Source organism: Netta rufina (genome assembly GCF_964035555.1).
Source record: "Netta rufina genome assembly, chromosome: 14".
In the NCBI taxonomy this organism is placed as follows: domain Eukaryota; kingdom Metazoa; phylum Chordata; class Aves; order Anseriformes; family Anatidae; genus Netta; species Netta rufina.
Genome location: NC_140137.1, coordinates 1,912,439 through 1,929,159, shown reverse-complemented (window position 1 = coordinate 1,929,159; position 16,721 = coordinate 1,912,439). Strand labels below are relative to the sequence as shown.

Below are 16,721 nucleotides of genomic sequence, written 5' to 3'. Positions count from 1 at the left end.
GCTAAAACAGTGCACTTCAAGTGTGTTAGTGAAATTCATTAGTCTACTTTTTCCCCTTCTGTGACTAAACTGCATGCATCTTTTTAAATATGGTTTGTTTTTCAAAAGAAATCACATACTGCATACAGTAAAAAGAGGAAGAGGAAGAGGAAGCTGACAGCGAAAAGAAAAGGACCCACCTATAATAAAGGTGTAAACCATTTCAAAGTACATGTTTGAGATGGCTTCATTTAGCCTTGCACAAATGTCTACAGATCTTCTCAATCTGCTTCAAACATGGTTGCTATCAAATGAAGTTTAAACCAATTCTTTAGTGAATTAATCTAAATGTCCATTGTCCAAGCTTAAATAAAAAAAAAAAAAATGTTAGCTGCACAGCCTGGGTGAAGTAGGTTCAGTTCATGAGTTTTGTTTAGGGGAACTTTGAAGTTGCACAAGGTCAGTGTATTTGCTCTATCATATTTGCTGCCTCACCTTTATATGGCATCTTCTGGTTCACAAGTTCCTGCTTTTGAATTGGGATTTTATGGTGTTTAAAATTGAACATAATAACTTGCACACCTGTGCTGCTGGAGCCTGAGTGTCCTGGACACTGGATTGCAATTGCAGTTGTGAATGTGTGAACAAGTCAGAAGACGTGTTCAACAATAGAATTAATATTAGGAGGCTGAGTTCCTTTATCTTATGACCCAATAAAACACCCATTTTTTTGGTGGTATTTGGCATTTTTTTCATTTAAATCAGATTTCTATGGAGACTCTAGGAAACTGTTATGGGAATGTAAATGAGATTAAACTGATGTTGCAGTTCTTTATTATCTGAGCTGCTGAGATTCAACACCTGAGCCAGTCCCTTTGTAAGTAAGTGTGAACAGAAAAAGCAATATAAGAAAGTCTGAGACTTTAGAAGAAAAATACCCAAATAGATTTGGTGGCAGTTTATGACTGAAGAAAATGATACGGACTTTGTGGTAGAAAAGCCATTGTTCACATCCGTTAAATTGGCTTTATCTATATTAGTTTGCAGTTATAAAAAAAAATAAATAAAAAAATAGAGGTGGGCGCTTTTTTTTTTTCTTCCCAGAGATAGAAATAGATTTTTCCTTACTGAAGAGTTTATTGTGTCTTATTCTATGCATTCTCTGTAGAAAGTGAGGAGTTCAAAGACTGAACTTGTAAAGGACTGAACAGTAGTACCATTTGCTGCTTTAAACCTCTGCTAGTAAGACACAAAGTGAATTTTCCACTAGAATTGAATTGGTTTTCAGTCATTGTCATGTATTTGTCTTTCAGACTGACATCCCTGCTGTAAATGGCTTTGTCTGTGGACTCGGCTTTGTACCGTTGGCAGCGACTAGGAGCCAGAAGTCTCTCCCAGACTGTACCAGAATCAACCCCACTGCTATTTTCTGCCAGAGATAGATCAAAAGTCAGCTTTAACAAGTGGAGGGTTGTGTTTCCCAACAACGGGAGACAGCAGAGAGACTGGGACCAAGCTTCCAGGTTTTATTCTGGAAACAAGATACAGACAACAAAATACACCTGGTTTACTTTTTTGCCTAAAAAACTTTTTGAGCAATTTCACAGGTAAAAAAAATAAAAATAATAATCATTCAAGGATGCATGGCATATAAGAGTTGTCTCTGAAACAGTGATATTTGAGCATGACAGAGAAGGGCTGCTTTTGTAGGTGCCTTATTTTTAAAATTTAGGTGGTGATTCTTTGGAAACAAATGTCACCTGATTTATACTGAAATGAAGATTTAAAGCAAACAAATGCTAGGTGCCCTAACCTGTGCTGTGGACAGATTTACTGCTTAAATACAGTAAATCTGTAAACATTTTTTCTGTAAACATTTCAAGTTTCATTTCAAGATAAATGGTAGTGTCATATCCATCTCTAATTTTTAAAATCTTTGTATTAGATTTATACCTTCATAATTTGATCTTTCCATTTTCCACATGTGGAATCCTTCATGGATTCCTGATGCAGGATGTTCCACAATTTTGAATGTGTTTTCTATACCCATCCTTTTACATTGTTGGTGGTGGTTTTTTTGTGTGTGTTTTTGTTGTTGTTGTTGTTGTTGTTGTTTTGTATTGTTGTGTTTTTGTGGGGGGGGTGGAGTTTTTTAATTATCTCTTTTTAACTAGCTTTTGAATATGTGTTTATTTTCAAAATAAACATTTCAAAATGTTTAAATATTTAAATATTTTGAAACACATTTTTGAAACGTGTTTCAAAACATTTAAAATAAAAGTGTTTATAATGCATAGAAATTTGGATATATGTATAATATTATGAAAATATATAACAGCCTTTTCTAAAGAAAAAATAAGCATCTAAGTTAAATAACTGACTAATCCATTCTGGTAAAGGATGAGGAGGTTAGAGATGTGAAATGATTAATGTTCCTTTGACAAAAAATGGGGGAATTGCATTAAGAAAAATACAACTTCTCATTTCTGACCACTTTAATTTCTTTGGTATCTTTTCAGGCTAGCTAATCTTTATTTCCTCTTCCTATTGGTTGTAAACTGGTTCCCACAAACAGAAGTCTTCCACAGGGAGATTACTATGCTGCCTCTGATTGTGGTGCTGCTTGCCAGTGTGATTAAGGATGCTATTGAAAACTATGGAAAATACCAATTTGATAAACTGATAAACTCCTCTAAAACCAAGGTCTATGACAAGTAAGTATACTACACCAACTATTTTCCTTGTTTTTGATGTGGTGGAAAATGCTCGTCTTGATTTTGCAGCAGTTCCCTTACTGACTCTTCGGAGTACAGTAATTTTGGAAAAGGTGTTACAGAAGTGTTTCTGCTTTTGAAAGTGCCTCGTTTAACTCAATCAGAGTCATCCTGATATCACTGAAATTTTGTTTCATATCACAGTACTGTGTGCAATACACAGGTTTTCATTCCAAGTTTCCAAACCAGTCTGCCAACACACACAACATCCTCTCCAGGTTGCAGAAGGATCTGGAGGAAATATGATACATATCCAAGTCTGGAAAGGATCTCTGGGGCTGTTTAACACATTGAAAAAATGTCTTTCAGAAGTTTCCTGCTAAAATCATTAATACAAAAATTAATAATCAACTGCATTCAAGGTGAAGCATAACCAGGAACTGAAAAAAATTTATAGCATTTCCAGTAAACACAGGCGATCAATACAACACATTTTCACTCTGGAGATGGTACAACACCCACTTGCAATAAACTATGATGTTTGCCCAGTACTGACTCAGAAGGAAGAAATATTTTCATGCGCAATTCTTATTGCAACATTTTGATTTCATCAGAGTTTCTTGTCCAAGTAATAACTTCACATGAGACTGCCTAGCTTGCCACTACATATGCAATAGTACTTTGCTTTAAAAGAAGTTTAGATATTTGGGTGTCTTCCTTTTTTCACTTAAGCTCAAACCATAGGAGAAAAATTACTATGGCTAGTACACATTTATTAGCTCTCTTGGAAATTAAATCTCATCTAGGCTGACCACTTAATGTGGCAGTGGCATAGAGTCCAATGGGGAAAAAGAAATGAGAGGCTGGAAGGGTTTACTGGGTGAGAAAGGGACTCTTGGAAGTCCAGAGGTGGGTCTGTAGGAGAAGGATAAGGCTGTGGGGCAATCTAGGTAAACTGCCCTTACATCGCTTATGTATACTTATAATTCTCACAAGTAGGTTTGATTGGTCGAGCGGGGGAATGTGTTTGTTTTAATAATCCATATTATGGGTGTCAAAACAAATAGTAGATAGAGTAGGTGGAAGAGAGGAATACTGTCTGTACAGAGGCTTATAGTTGGCTTCTGTTGACTTCCGAAGGCAGAGCTCTGCTCATTACCTTTGAACTTCCTGGCAGCTCACAGGCTTACAAAGTGATTCAGAAACGCTTGGAGTGAACCGTGAAAATTGTATGTACAATTAGGCTCATCCCTGTTCTGTGTTAAAACAGAGACACTTCATGTGAGCAGACACATGATGCCAGGGAAATGCTCTGAATGGAGCCTCCAGGCATATTGTAACAGGAATAACAAAACATTCAGGATGCTTTTGTCGTGTATGACGTGCATGCTTCCCGGCAGGCTCTAGGACCCAGTGTAGCTGGGTCAGGATGATACCTGTCCCTGGGCAGGTGGAGGTTGGAGCTGAGTGAGAGGCAGCCCTGGGCTCCAGACAGCTTGACTCTTCTCTCTGCCATTTTGGACTTTATCTGCGCTATTGAACTCTTCTAACTTTTTTGGTATTTAACTTGAGGCTGCTTTTTGAGAGGAAAACAAGATGTCGAGGAAAAGTTTTCCAGGCTGCTTCTCTAGGATAATATGGAAAAAACACTTTTTCAAGGAAACATGCTGCCGATGTGCTGCTTCAGACACAGAAATCCAAAATGAAGGGCTGGAGAAGAGAGGAAAATTAAAGAAAAGAAAGAAGAAAAATGAAAATAAACGTGTGATCATCTCTAATTTGTCCTTTGGAAGTACAAAGTGGAAGGAAAATCCAAACAGATACTATGACTCCAATAAAATCAAGACAACAAAGTATACCATCTTGACTTTCTTCCCTAAAAACATCTATGAGCAGTTTCACCGCTTTGCCAATATTTATTTTGTGGTCATTGCGCTGCTGAATTTTGTGCCGGTGGTGAATGCTTTCCAACCAGAAGTTTCTATGATCCCGATTTGTGTTATAATGGCCATGACAGCCATTAAAGATGCTTGGGAGGACTTTCGGCGGTATAAACTAGACAAAGAAATCAATCATATGGGCTGTTACATTTACAGCAGGTGAGTTTTATACAGCTTTTATTCTGAAAAACGTTGGCTTAAGATCTTTTATCAATAGTGATTTTTTTGTTGTTTCAGACGATTAATAAATGCCTGCTGTAAAATCACAGTGATTAAGAAAATGGAGAAAAGTCTTAGTAACTAGATAACACCTGATATTTCATACAGGGAAAGATATTTCTGTTTTCTTTAAACTGGGTGTCCAGACTGGGAAGGAAAACTTGAGTTGCATGGTATTGGAGTGGCTATTGGCCTCTTAGACATAGTGTGCAATGAAAACAGTGCTTAAATAACTACCAAGCCCTGGATTTCTAAGAAATTTTCAAGAGGGCTTAATTCTATCAATATAACACAGAACAAGATCTGCACAATCAATATAGCACAAAGCAAGATCAATGTAGCACACAACAGTAGCAAAGAACAAGATCTGCCATGCCAGTGTGTCCTTATTTGCATCCTTATATGCCAAGAAACTTTTGAAAACTGTAGCCCTTTGAGCTACTTTGGATTTTATACTTCAAATTGTAGGCTTGCTTTCAGGTGTATTTCATTTATTAGGTTGTATGAAAATAAAAATTGCATATAAACACAGTTTAAAAACAGGAGATAGTAATATATGACTCTGGTCATCTCTAAAATAATTATCTTTAAGCATCTGTGCCTCCGTCTTCAAAATGTTTCATGACCTCTTTCTTTTAGGACATGAAGGAGTTTGAAAAATATGTTTTAATGTATCAACTGTTCTCTCTGCAAAGTAGAAAATTACTTCTTCCTGTTAAAATATCACAACAGTTTTTCAGAAGAGCAAAACTTTCCATTTCCCTGAATGTTGCTTGTCATCCCTCACATTAATCATCAGCATTTTATATAATGTACATTCTTACAAGCAGTATCTTGCAGAACTCTGGCTTTATGTCACCTACTTCTGTCATTACTGTTTGTTTCTCTTGCATGTGTTTGCTAGGGTTTTTTTGGTTTTATACAGAATCACAGAATCACAGAATTGTCTAGGTTGGAAGAGAACTCAAGATCATCCAGTCCAACCTCTGGCCTAACACTAACAAGTCCTCCACTAAACCATATCGCTAAGTTCAACATCTAAACTTCTTTTAAAGACCTCCAGGGATGGTGACTCCACCACTTCCCTGGACAGCTCATTCCAATTCCTCACAACCCTCTCAGTAAAGAAGTTCTTCCTAATATCCAACCTAATACCCTTCTGGTTAAACAGGGAAATAATGGATTTGTTTGTTCAGTGGCTAAACTTATCCCCACATATCGATAATGATTTCACAGAATTTGTCAGAAACAAAGTCTCTCCTCTTTTTGCAAACTAGTCTGGAAAAGCAGACATTCTCCAAGTTTCTAAATATTGTTCATCTACGATTTCTTTTCTGTTCTACCATGAAAACTACCAATAATTCTTGCTCTTTGGGTGCTAAAATTACCTCTTTGTCCTATATTTCAGTTTGCTATTATCTGCAATTTTTAATCTTTCCAGTGTTTCATTAATTCATGAGGCAATGGATTATTTGTTAACATTTTCTTATTAAGACCAGTATGACAGAGAATAGTAGGTGGTACAGTAGGTACTAATGAATGGATCTGCATGGGATTCTTATTGATTGTGCAGATATTGTTCTGTGTTATATTGATAGAATTAGGCCCTCTTGACATAAAGCAGCCATGTTCATTTATATCTAAAAGATTTTTACCATAGGAATGTGAGAAGTGGGGAATATGATAAAAAATATATTAATATAAGAGAAAAATGCCTATTATGAATTTACAATGTACATACAGATCCAGATTCAAGTTGTAGCCATGCATACTTTCATATGCAGAAACTTGACATGGCCCATCTTAAAACTGATCATCTGATTCCATAAAAAGGACTTTGATCTGTGAAGAAATATTGTTTAGTATCTTGCATTTTAACCAGTTTTATAGTCAAAACCAGTGCTGTAAGGGAAAGGAAAATAAGGAGGGCTTCAGACTGTACCATTTATGCTGTCTGGAAAAATTGTGGATAATTGCAGTTGCCATCACATCTGTAGTTACAGCTTATTATATCATGAATAATTTTAATCAGGCTTCTATAGTGCTTTGGGAAGCTGATATTTCTTGTTCTTCTTGCTAGCTGCAAAGTCATGGAAAAGTATGACGTCTTCTAATTTTCTTCCATGTGAATCATCTGCTGTAGGTAATTTTTTAACACAGGTGAAAGTCTGTTTCAAAGCACTGTGAATCTTGTTAATCTTGTGGCAGCTAAAAATTCTTTTTAATAAAACAACTAATCTTCCATCCTAAGATGGAAAATTAATTAGATTTGAAGTCTTGCAGAGTATATTTCAGTAACAAGCTCTGGTTCCTATTTCAAAAGAAATACAAAGGGAGAGCTCTCTTTTCTGAAGACTGCATGTTCTCCAAAAATTTCTTGAAGACTGGAGGAAATGCAGTAACTTGGCTTTCTTCAGCACAGAGAAAAGAAAATTGAATTCAAGTAGACTGCCCTGTAAACACATTACTTCTCATTTTCTTTTCACAGAGATCAGCTGGAATGGGTAATCTAGCCTGCTAGTTAAATGAAGGAAAAGACATTTCAAGTAGCATATTTAAAGAACGTTTAATTAAAAAAAGTGGAGACAGTAATATTAAAGTGTCTTAGGGAGATGCAGTAACTTAGATCTAGTGTTTGATTGTGGACTTTCTGAATCAAAGGTTTTTGGAAGCATAATAATTGTGTATAAACTGTTGTGCTGCCAAAATAAATCACACAATACCAAAAGAAGAGAACTAAAAATACAATTGTGGATGGTACAGACTTACATTTAATTGTTTCCTTTCTTCTGGTATCCTTTAAAATATAGTTGGTCTACTTTTAAATTTTCCTAGCAATGAGGTTTCCACTATTATGAAATGTGATTGTCAAAGCATCTTCTATGATATTCTGCTTTGTTATTCCTCTTTAATTGCTTTAAAATTCCTCGAGTGACCTGTCTTCATGCAACCCTAATTATTCTTCATCCATAACAATTATAGTCTTAATATATGTGTAATTTTTAACATGTTCGCTTTGTTACACCCAGACACTTTTTAGGTAAGATATGTATATAGATCACTCTTTTCATTTTGTCAGTCAGTCCCTCCAAACCTACTTTGGTTACTTTTCTCTGAATTCTCTCCGGTTTGTTATTAACTAACAGTAGGGACCAGCACTTAATGTAGTATACAAGCCTGTAAGTGACTAAAAGCCAACAGTTACTAAAAGCTATTATTTTATCCTTTCAAAGTTCTATAATGTTCAAGAATCTACTTGATATATAATTAACCTATAGTCTGGGGGTGATATACCTCTAGGATTAAGCCGTAATAATTTCCATATTCATAGCATCCAGACAGGATTGTAAACTGATTTCACGCTTATGGAAAACTAAACAAAGTCAGAAAGGCCAACAACTGGAAAGCTGAAAATGACTTGAGCTAGATTCATCAGTTTTAAAGAGAGTTAAAATACTGCAATTGATTTAAGTTTTATAACTCAGTATGGTAATTTATAAGGCAAATGTTTGATTCATTGTATAGGAAGCCTCTGACAGCACTGAAGACCTGCTTGTCTAGCAGTTACAATACATATAGTATACTTTATATTTTCTTAAATTTGGGGTAACTGAGTAGTAAAGAGGAAGGCTGCCTTCAACCTCCTTCATATGCTCTGATCAGCCTGACCTGAAAGGAGCAGAGATAGCACCTTTCCTGAATGCTACCCATGTCGGGAAAGAAGCTGAGGTTGGCCAGGGAAGCAACAACACAGAGGTCTGCAAGCGTAAGTATGGTCTGGGAGATAGCGGAGAATGGTAGGGAATGTGCTTGCAAACAGCAATAGACCTGCTGTCAAGTCCCAGAAGTGAAATAAAAAATGGCAACTTTTCTCTGGACCCAGGAAACATCATATGCAGCTCATTCAACCCAGGGTGAACCCAAAAGTTTTTTGAGAAGAAAGCATGATGAAAGGAAAACACCATCCTGCCAAGGGTACAGTAAGCAAAAAGAGGTTTGTTGCCAACACTTTCATTTGAAGTCTTGTTCAGCAGCACTGACTTTTCACTTGTTAAAGAACCTTTTCTTTATGTTTTATTATTTTTGTTTTCTAACAAAGCATAACTTTAAAGACTAGGAGCCTGCTGGAGGCTTTAGTCGGTTCATTTTATACACCAAAAAAAGAGAGTCTCAAGCCTGTGGTCTGCTTGAAGTCCTATCACCTTCCCTCAGGCAAAATTTCAATTGATTTTCTTGGGCACAGCAACATCAAGGCTTCTATACCTCAGTGGTGCCTCCTCTGAATGTTGGATGAATATAATCAACTGGAAGCTGAAGATTTGACTTCATATCCCATCTTCCGCATGGCTGAAGATGCATTCCTAAGACAGCAACACAGCAAGAACTTGATCAATTTAAACTTTTTTTTTTTCATATAAAAGTAGAAATATAAATAAGTTACAATAACTGCAGGATGACTGTCTGCTATATTACTGCAACTAACTTTCCTTCAGCAAAGATCCAATGCCATTCATTTGCTTAATGCCAAAAATGAGCATATCATTCTGGGGGGAGGAGGACCATCACTGGCAGCAGGCGTTCATTCTGTGTTCTGTCATCCATGTAGCTTCTATGTGTACTCCAAGTAGTATGGGATTTTTGTATCTAGTTTAACAGTGGATACCTGAATTAACAGCGGGTGTTACTGAAGGTAAAAACAGTGCCTTTTGTTTGTGCAGGCTGAGGCATTTCTCAGCTTCCAGTGACCTGAGAAACTGATCTCAGCTAAAAGGATGCTCCAGTTTGTTATATGCCACCATGCAACTGCTTGAAAACAGTGGTACCAAAATTGTAAGAAATACTTAAAACATGAGTTTGTCTTATGGTGAGCATGGTGATTGTGTAGTGAAGAGATGTGCGATGTAACAAGCTGACAAAATGCAAAATAAAAATGTCTAGTTTCCAAGACTAAGATAAAAGTTTCCTCAGAAACTAATGCTAGTGATTAGCAGTCTTTAAGTAACTGGTCAAAGAGCAGTGAGCTAGTGATTCTTATCAGTCACTGCATATTGCTACAGTGAGGATCCATGGGCTTTATGGAAGAAAATCCATAAATATGTAACTAATGTTACCACAGGTTTGTATATTGCTTTATCAGAGCTTTTTTTGAGGTCAAGGCATTTAAAGGTGCTTCACAGAAAAGATGCTCAATGGTTTAACCAAAAGCAGCTGAAGGTAATTACTAAAGACAAAGCAGAAATAAACAAGAATCTGTTGTTTTGGCTCAGATACCTGCAGAACCATGAGATTGTAGCATTAAGTCTTATCCTACCTATCTTAATTTTTAAAACACAATTAAATCCTGGAGAGAAGCTGGCTCCCACCATGTGATTTAAAGATGCTACATGGTTATGTAAGGAGATGTCTATTGGAAAAGCTGATTTAGGCTATGGTTTCCAGAAACTTGGTAAGGTAAAAGGAGTCCTCAGAAACCAATGCCAGTGATTACTGGTTTTTAAGTAACAGATCTTGGTTTTACCTATTCAATCCAGCTAGTGCCTACAGAATTGTAGTAACAGCACTTTGCTGTAGGAAATATTCAAAAAGAAAAAAAAAATAGATTTTCCTAAATACATTAATCAATAGATTAGTAAAAGAATGTAGTAGTCTAAGCAAATGTGTTCTCAAAATACTTTTGACTTCTACTTTATTGTATTTCTTCATTCGGTGTATGTCATTATAAAATCGAGATAGAGATGGAAAAAAAGTAAGTTAAAAGAAAGCCAGAGCATTGCGTATGAGCATGTAATACATTTCTAAGTTTCTGGCACTTAGTTCAGTTTGCTTTACTTTAGCATTCCATATAACTTGGAATGATTACAGAAGTTGAATATTGACTTCTTTTATCATTGAGATAATAACATCCATAGTAGGATGCTATCAACAGCTTTAACATAAAAAAGTTAGTATCTGTTGCTAGCATATAGGAATTCGTAACACCAAGCTGGTGTAATTAAAAAATGTATTTTTTTAGACTTTAGAAAAATTTAATTCCCATTATCTCTAAAAGATGCTCATTGCTATCTTACTGCATTACCGGAATCCTGAGGGAGTGTTGCACAGCTATGGAGAGGAAAGGTTATTACAGATTGCTAGGTCTTGTTACAGGACTGACTGCTGCTAAATGATGATTCATTGATGCTGCTAGGCTGATGTCCACATCACAAAATCAGCCTTTCTATCTACCATAAATGATAGTAACATGGCAGAAGACAGTGATGAATCTGCATGGACAAAACAATACTTCTGCTCAGATATAGTATTCCTCAGCTGGAGTTATTAATTCAAGCTGTGCTGTACTCTGGCCTAAGGGCAGGTTTCAGAATCAGTTTCCCTCCAGTCTAGTGCCTTGCTCAAGTCCCAGATCTGCTCCTTTGTTGTCCTTTTTTCAAAGTTTTATGGCAGTAGCTCCTAGCCTTGAGATCATGGCCATAAAGTGGTGCTAGAAAGCATGTTGTGGGGATTCCCATATAAAAGCTGTTGAAATCTTTGATAGTGTGTTCAATTTCTATTTGTAAAAATAATCTGTAAAGTATAAATTTCTGTGTAATTCTGTTTACTGTGTAACATTGAGAACATGAGAGCATTAGCATTTTTTGATAAAATGATACTTGAGAATATAACATTCTAGAGAATTTACATGCAATAAATACAATTCTTGAGAATTTACATACAATTGCAAACATACAATTGGCTTTGTCTATATGTGACAGTAATTTTTTTTTCGGAGTGGCTGATGTTATAATCTAGTGGCAATTTACAGGGTGAAAGGTAGAGCAAACAATGTCTTTGCTTCAAACTGCAAAAGAAACTCACATGCAACTTTTAGGAGTTCAAGGAAATAAAACTTACTGAACTAATTCGATGATATGATAGTTATGCATAATAAAGCTTTCTGAAGATCTTTCTCTCAGACAATCTAGGACTCATAGACATCCTGTGGGATGCACATCAAAAAATACCTTTATTTAATCTGCTCTGCAGAGCAGAACCATATTTCTTTATTTCCTCCTATTCACCATCCTGCTTGACCCAGTTTTTGTTTGAAGTTCATTTTTATTGAATTCAAGAAGGTGAAATGATATTTTTGACACAAAGTCAATAATTTATTCATGTTCCCCCGCAGTATCTAACTACATCAGACTTTCTTATATGATCCTTTCTTCCCAAAAATGCTTTCATAAAGTCCACTCAGTTCAGTCCTACTGGTCATACGTGATGAGTCCGACACCAAATTCTGGCAGACTGCAGTGACTATTCAAGGCTTTCTCTTTTTGTCTGCATTAGCCTGTGAGGGATATTGTCATGCTACCCATTATACCAGGAAGCAAGGGAACCATTTTTAAGTGTGTGGTTGATAAATTGCCTGGTAAAGGAAAGAAGGTAATGAGAAACTTTCATCCTAGATCATAAATCTGACGTCCCACAGCCCTGATGCCACGTGCAATAAGATTCAGGCTTTCAGCTCTCCACCTATAGAAAATCACCACGTTTTGTTTGGTTTATTGCATAAATGTGTTTGTCTTTTATATGATTCTCGTCAGACCATCTTAGATTTATGAAGCTCTTCTGTTTATTTAGCAACTGAAGCATGTGCTATGAACTTTAATCAAAGAACAGAGAAATGGGCAGAGTTCCCAGTTACAGGAGTTGCTGCAAGGAAACTGCTTCATTTGAAAAATCTTTCTAGGCAACTGGGCCAATGTTGCTGTGGGGTGTGAGAGATTCCTTGTGAAGTACTTTTTGTTCTTTTATTCATTGGTAATTCTTGGCAAAGTTTAAGAATACCTTTATAATGTAGGAAATTTACTCTCACAGTTCCAGCTAAATAGTTCTTTCAGGAAATATAGCTCTCTGCAAAGAAACTGTGCTTCTTTACTGAATTTGATGTTCCTTAGGAGAGAGGGGTGCTGTTCACCTGAATACAAGAATGGAATACTAGCAATTCCTGAACTTTATTCCCTGTGCTAAATAAAACTTCTTCTCTAATCTGAAAGAAGTCACTTGGCTTTTCTGACTCATTGTCTCCTCTGTAATTAGTGAATGGACAGAACCTGAAGCTGTGTGCATAATGTTAGGTTCATAGGGGATTATTGAAAAAATATTACAAATATATGGTTTCTGTGGATTATTTTTATTAACCTGTTTTTTGGTGTTGTTGTTTGTTTTTTTTTTAGGTTGATATATAAGATAGTCAGCTAGGCAAGACCTTTCTATAGCAAAAAGCAGTGAGCAGAAAAAATCAAAAGCGTGTTCCATAAATATCAGAATTGTGCAAGAGTTGACGTAGAGAGAAGTAGGATTGCCCTGCAGAAGTTCTAGCAAACAGTACATGTAAACTGTACGTGACATCCATATGTCTAGGGTAGCAAGGCAACCCATCTGCTTGTACTAAACTGCTCCTGTAATCTCAGAGTGTTTTATGTTTTAAACAAGCAAATTAAGTTCTCCTGGAAAATCATTTGATATGGAAAGGATTCCTAGTTGCTCAGTGGGTTTACTATATTAACATTATTGTCCACTTTGTAGAGCAATAAATATTCAACATGTACCTGCTTAAATATCTTTGAAATAGAAACTGGTCTGGAATTTTTATTTTTATTTTTTTTGAAAGAGCAGCAACATTAAATTAGCTTACAGCAGACTTCTGTTTCTCAGTGTGATCTTTTTATGTCTGTTGTTGAGCAAAAGAAACAATGACATGCATATAAATAAAGGCAGAAGAATGAACAATTCACTAATGAAAAATTAATGTAAAAAAGAAAAAGTATTTGTTACAATATTGCTTAGCAATATTTAAGTGCCTCTCACATCTACCACTAAATCAATTTATACAATTAGTTTGTTTGTTTTTTTTTTAATGTTTGTTTTTTCCACCACTGGGAAATGCACAGAATTTAACTGTACACATAACCTTTGCAGGAAGTTGTTATTTCATGTTGCTTTACAGATAAGGATGTCAGCCAACTGCAAGGGATTGCCTGACAGCATTAGGTCTGGCTCCCCTTTACAGAAGACCTGGAAAGTAGGTTAGCAGGAAGTATTGGCCTGACTCTGAAGCAATGCTTGGATGCGTGCCTTTGAATTGGAGCAAAACATTTTATCTTCTGTATCAATGCTCATGAAACAAACACTTAATTGAAAGACAGTATTCTTCAGGCAATAAATGAGGATGATTCAAAACAAGTAAAAATGAGACTGAGTCATTACAAAAAGCCTCTTACTGTGCATCTTGGGCATTTGTGTTATAAGCATTTTCGGTCTTACAGAGGGAAGACCTAAGATGATTCAATTATTTGTATTAAAAAATAATTTACTCTCAAAAGTTTAGAGTAACTGAGCTGTGGTTGCCTGTGCAGTTTACTCATTAACTAATTGTAATTAACTAATTGTAAAGCTTATTGTGCAGTTCTCAGTTTGCTTAGTTGATGAAGAGCAGTTGAAAGATTAATTATAGAAAAGGTAATGTCAAAAAATGCTATATCCCAAACCATTGAACAGTGGTTTGTTGATGTTGTTTGTTTCTTGCCCTTACATTTGCCATTAAACTTGAATTCTAGTTCTTTTGTTCGTTGTTTTTTTTTTTTCCTCTTAATATTAAGGAGCATTTGCATGCTGTTCTACCTTTTGAAGATTATTCTATGTCCTAAGCTCAAGACTCGAAATTAGCTTTTGAGAATTACAAATTGAAGAGACCTGAAGCAAATATAGCTGTGATACTGGATTATTTCTTTCAGGGTCTATATGTTGATGTTGGAAAATATCCGAGACATAGTCACAGTCAAAACCAATGAATACTGTTGGTGAAATGTCTGAATTTCTTGTATTAAGATACTTTAAAATACCTCTTAGTCTGAGCACCTTTCAAGTTTTACTGTGGAGAATGTAGGCCTAAAACTAGAACAAGAAATTTTGTTGTAGTTTTTTTTTGTTGTTGTTATTATTATTATTTCAGGTAGATATTTTATTTTGAATGAGAGATATGGTAAAGTAGTACTATGAAACTGTCTAAAGCAGTAATTTCTAGGTGTTTTGCTGTCTCTTTTAAAAAATTACAACAGTGTGCCACCACTGGCCTATTTTCTTTTATTGAAGCCCTGTTAACCAAGGGGCCTGCCTTCCTAACGTAAGCATTTACCCATGATGTTTCTTTAACCCAACAGGAAGGACCGTGCCTACGTTGAGAAGTGTTGGAAAGATGTACAAGTGGGGGATTTTGTGCAGCTGCAGTGTAATGAGACCATCCCAGCTGATATTCTCTTGCTGTACTCCTCTGATCAAAATGGGATCTGCCATTTGGAAACAGTGAACCTTGATGGGGAGACAAACCTTAAACAACGACGAGTCGTGATGGGGTTCTCTGGCCAGGTAAGTCTACTGAAAATGCAGCCCATGCAGACAAGGGTTGGTCTGAGCCCATCTGCACCACAGCTGCAGCCACAAAGTGCAGCAGTTTCGATGGGGTGGTTTCTTCAATACACCTGCAAAAATTTTTTGCTGTTACTGCTAATACCCTGGGCAGAAGGCAGCAGTTTGTCCCAAAAGCTCTCCGTTATTCTTAGACAGGGATAGCTGTATAAAAAGGAAAATTATCTCAGACAGTAGTTGCCTGCAGGAAACTGCATCAATGGATTTTTAAGAGACAATACACAGTACTCAGGTTTGCTACTGAAGCAAGTCTTTCCTATGCATAAGACATCCACACCCTGCAAGTAGTCAGAGCACATCCCATAGAAAAGCTGCTACTATTGAGTGAATTATTTCTGCATAGAAATTGGAAGACAGCTTGCACACCCCTTCCAGACTGGCTGTGTGCTTCTTTATGGATTTTGCTTCTCTGTTGCAGCTGATGTATTATTGCTCTTTCACCAGGCAGGTACACTTACAGCTAGGAATTGTTCTGGCTGTTCAACAGGCTGATTGTTCAGCTGGCTACTGCACCAATCTCACCTGGGCATTCTTTACATATGAGGTTTTCCATTTTTTTCTTTTAGAGGCTGTGCTGTTACACAAAATACAAACTTTTGCCTGTCATTTATAATATAAAGAAGTCTTTCAAATCAGAAAACACCCATGTGCTGTATTCAGACCAACTGTTCATGTTTGGTTTTTATATTGTTTTTTGTTTGTTTGTTTTTAAGTTTTGGAGTCATTATTTAGATAAACTGTGTGCCCAGAAGTGTTTATACGTATGAAGTCTTGTTACATAGGCAATGTGGAATGCATTTCTGACCATGGTGATATCCAGTGCTCAGGAAGGTCAGAGCTCAAATAATCATTTCTATTACCCTGTTATTTTAAATTATTAATGTAAACAGTATGTTTAAACAGAATGTTAAAAAAAAAAAAAAAAAAAAAAAAAAAAAAACAGTGTGCTAAATAGCATATGAACTGGTTTTAGTGTTCCTGTCTACTACTACTTCCTTGTTCTTTGAGCTTTGTTTAATCTTGTCATTTAAGTGCTCCATAAAACTTATCAGATTTAATTACATCTATAGAGTGTGACTCTTTAAGGAGTAATGAAACATGTATGAACTGAGGTTAGTTCTTTGGTTTAGGATATGCTTAGGAATACTGAATTCACATGCCTTTGAAAGATTGAGAGGAAGGAAGCTGTTTTGTTGTTTTTTTTCATTTCTTTTAAGCGATTTTCTAACTTGAATTTTCAATAGTAAAATTCTTGTCATCAGAAGAAAATGTGTTGAGAAGAATCATCTTTCTCTACCCCTTTCTAGCTAGAAACCTATTAGGTTGTTCAATGAGTAATGAGCTCTCCATATTCTTTTTGCATCTTGCCATTCTCCTGTTGTAGAAATATTTATAGGATAAC

At 36.0% G+C, this 16,721-nt stretch overlaps 1 protein-coding gene across 1 annotated transcript in view; it reads left to right on the top strand.

The window, feature by feature from the left end:
* Positions 1 to 1,311: 1,311 nt before the first annotated feature.
* ATP10B (ATPase phospholipid transporting 10B (putative)) overlaps positions 1,312 to 16,721 on the top strand; it is a gene marked incomplete at both ends in the record, with an annotated part of 56,204 nt that continues 40,794 nt past the window's right edge. The window contains 4 exons of the mRNA XM_084295409.1: positions 1,312 to 1,586; positions 2,499 to 2,693; positions 4,487 to 4,792; positions 15,055 to 15,259. Of these exons, the coding sequence (XP_084151535.1) occupies positions 1,312 to 1,586; positions 2,499 to 2,693; positions 4,487 to 4,792; positions 15,055 to 15,259 (981 nt within the window). The remainder of the gene's footprint in view (positions 1,587 to 2,498; positions 2,694 to 4,486; positions 4,793 to 15,054; positions 15,260 to 16,721) is intronic.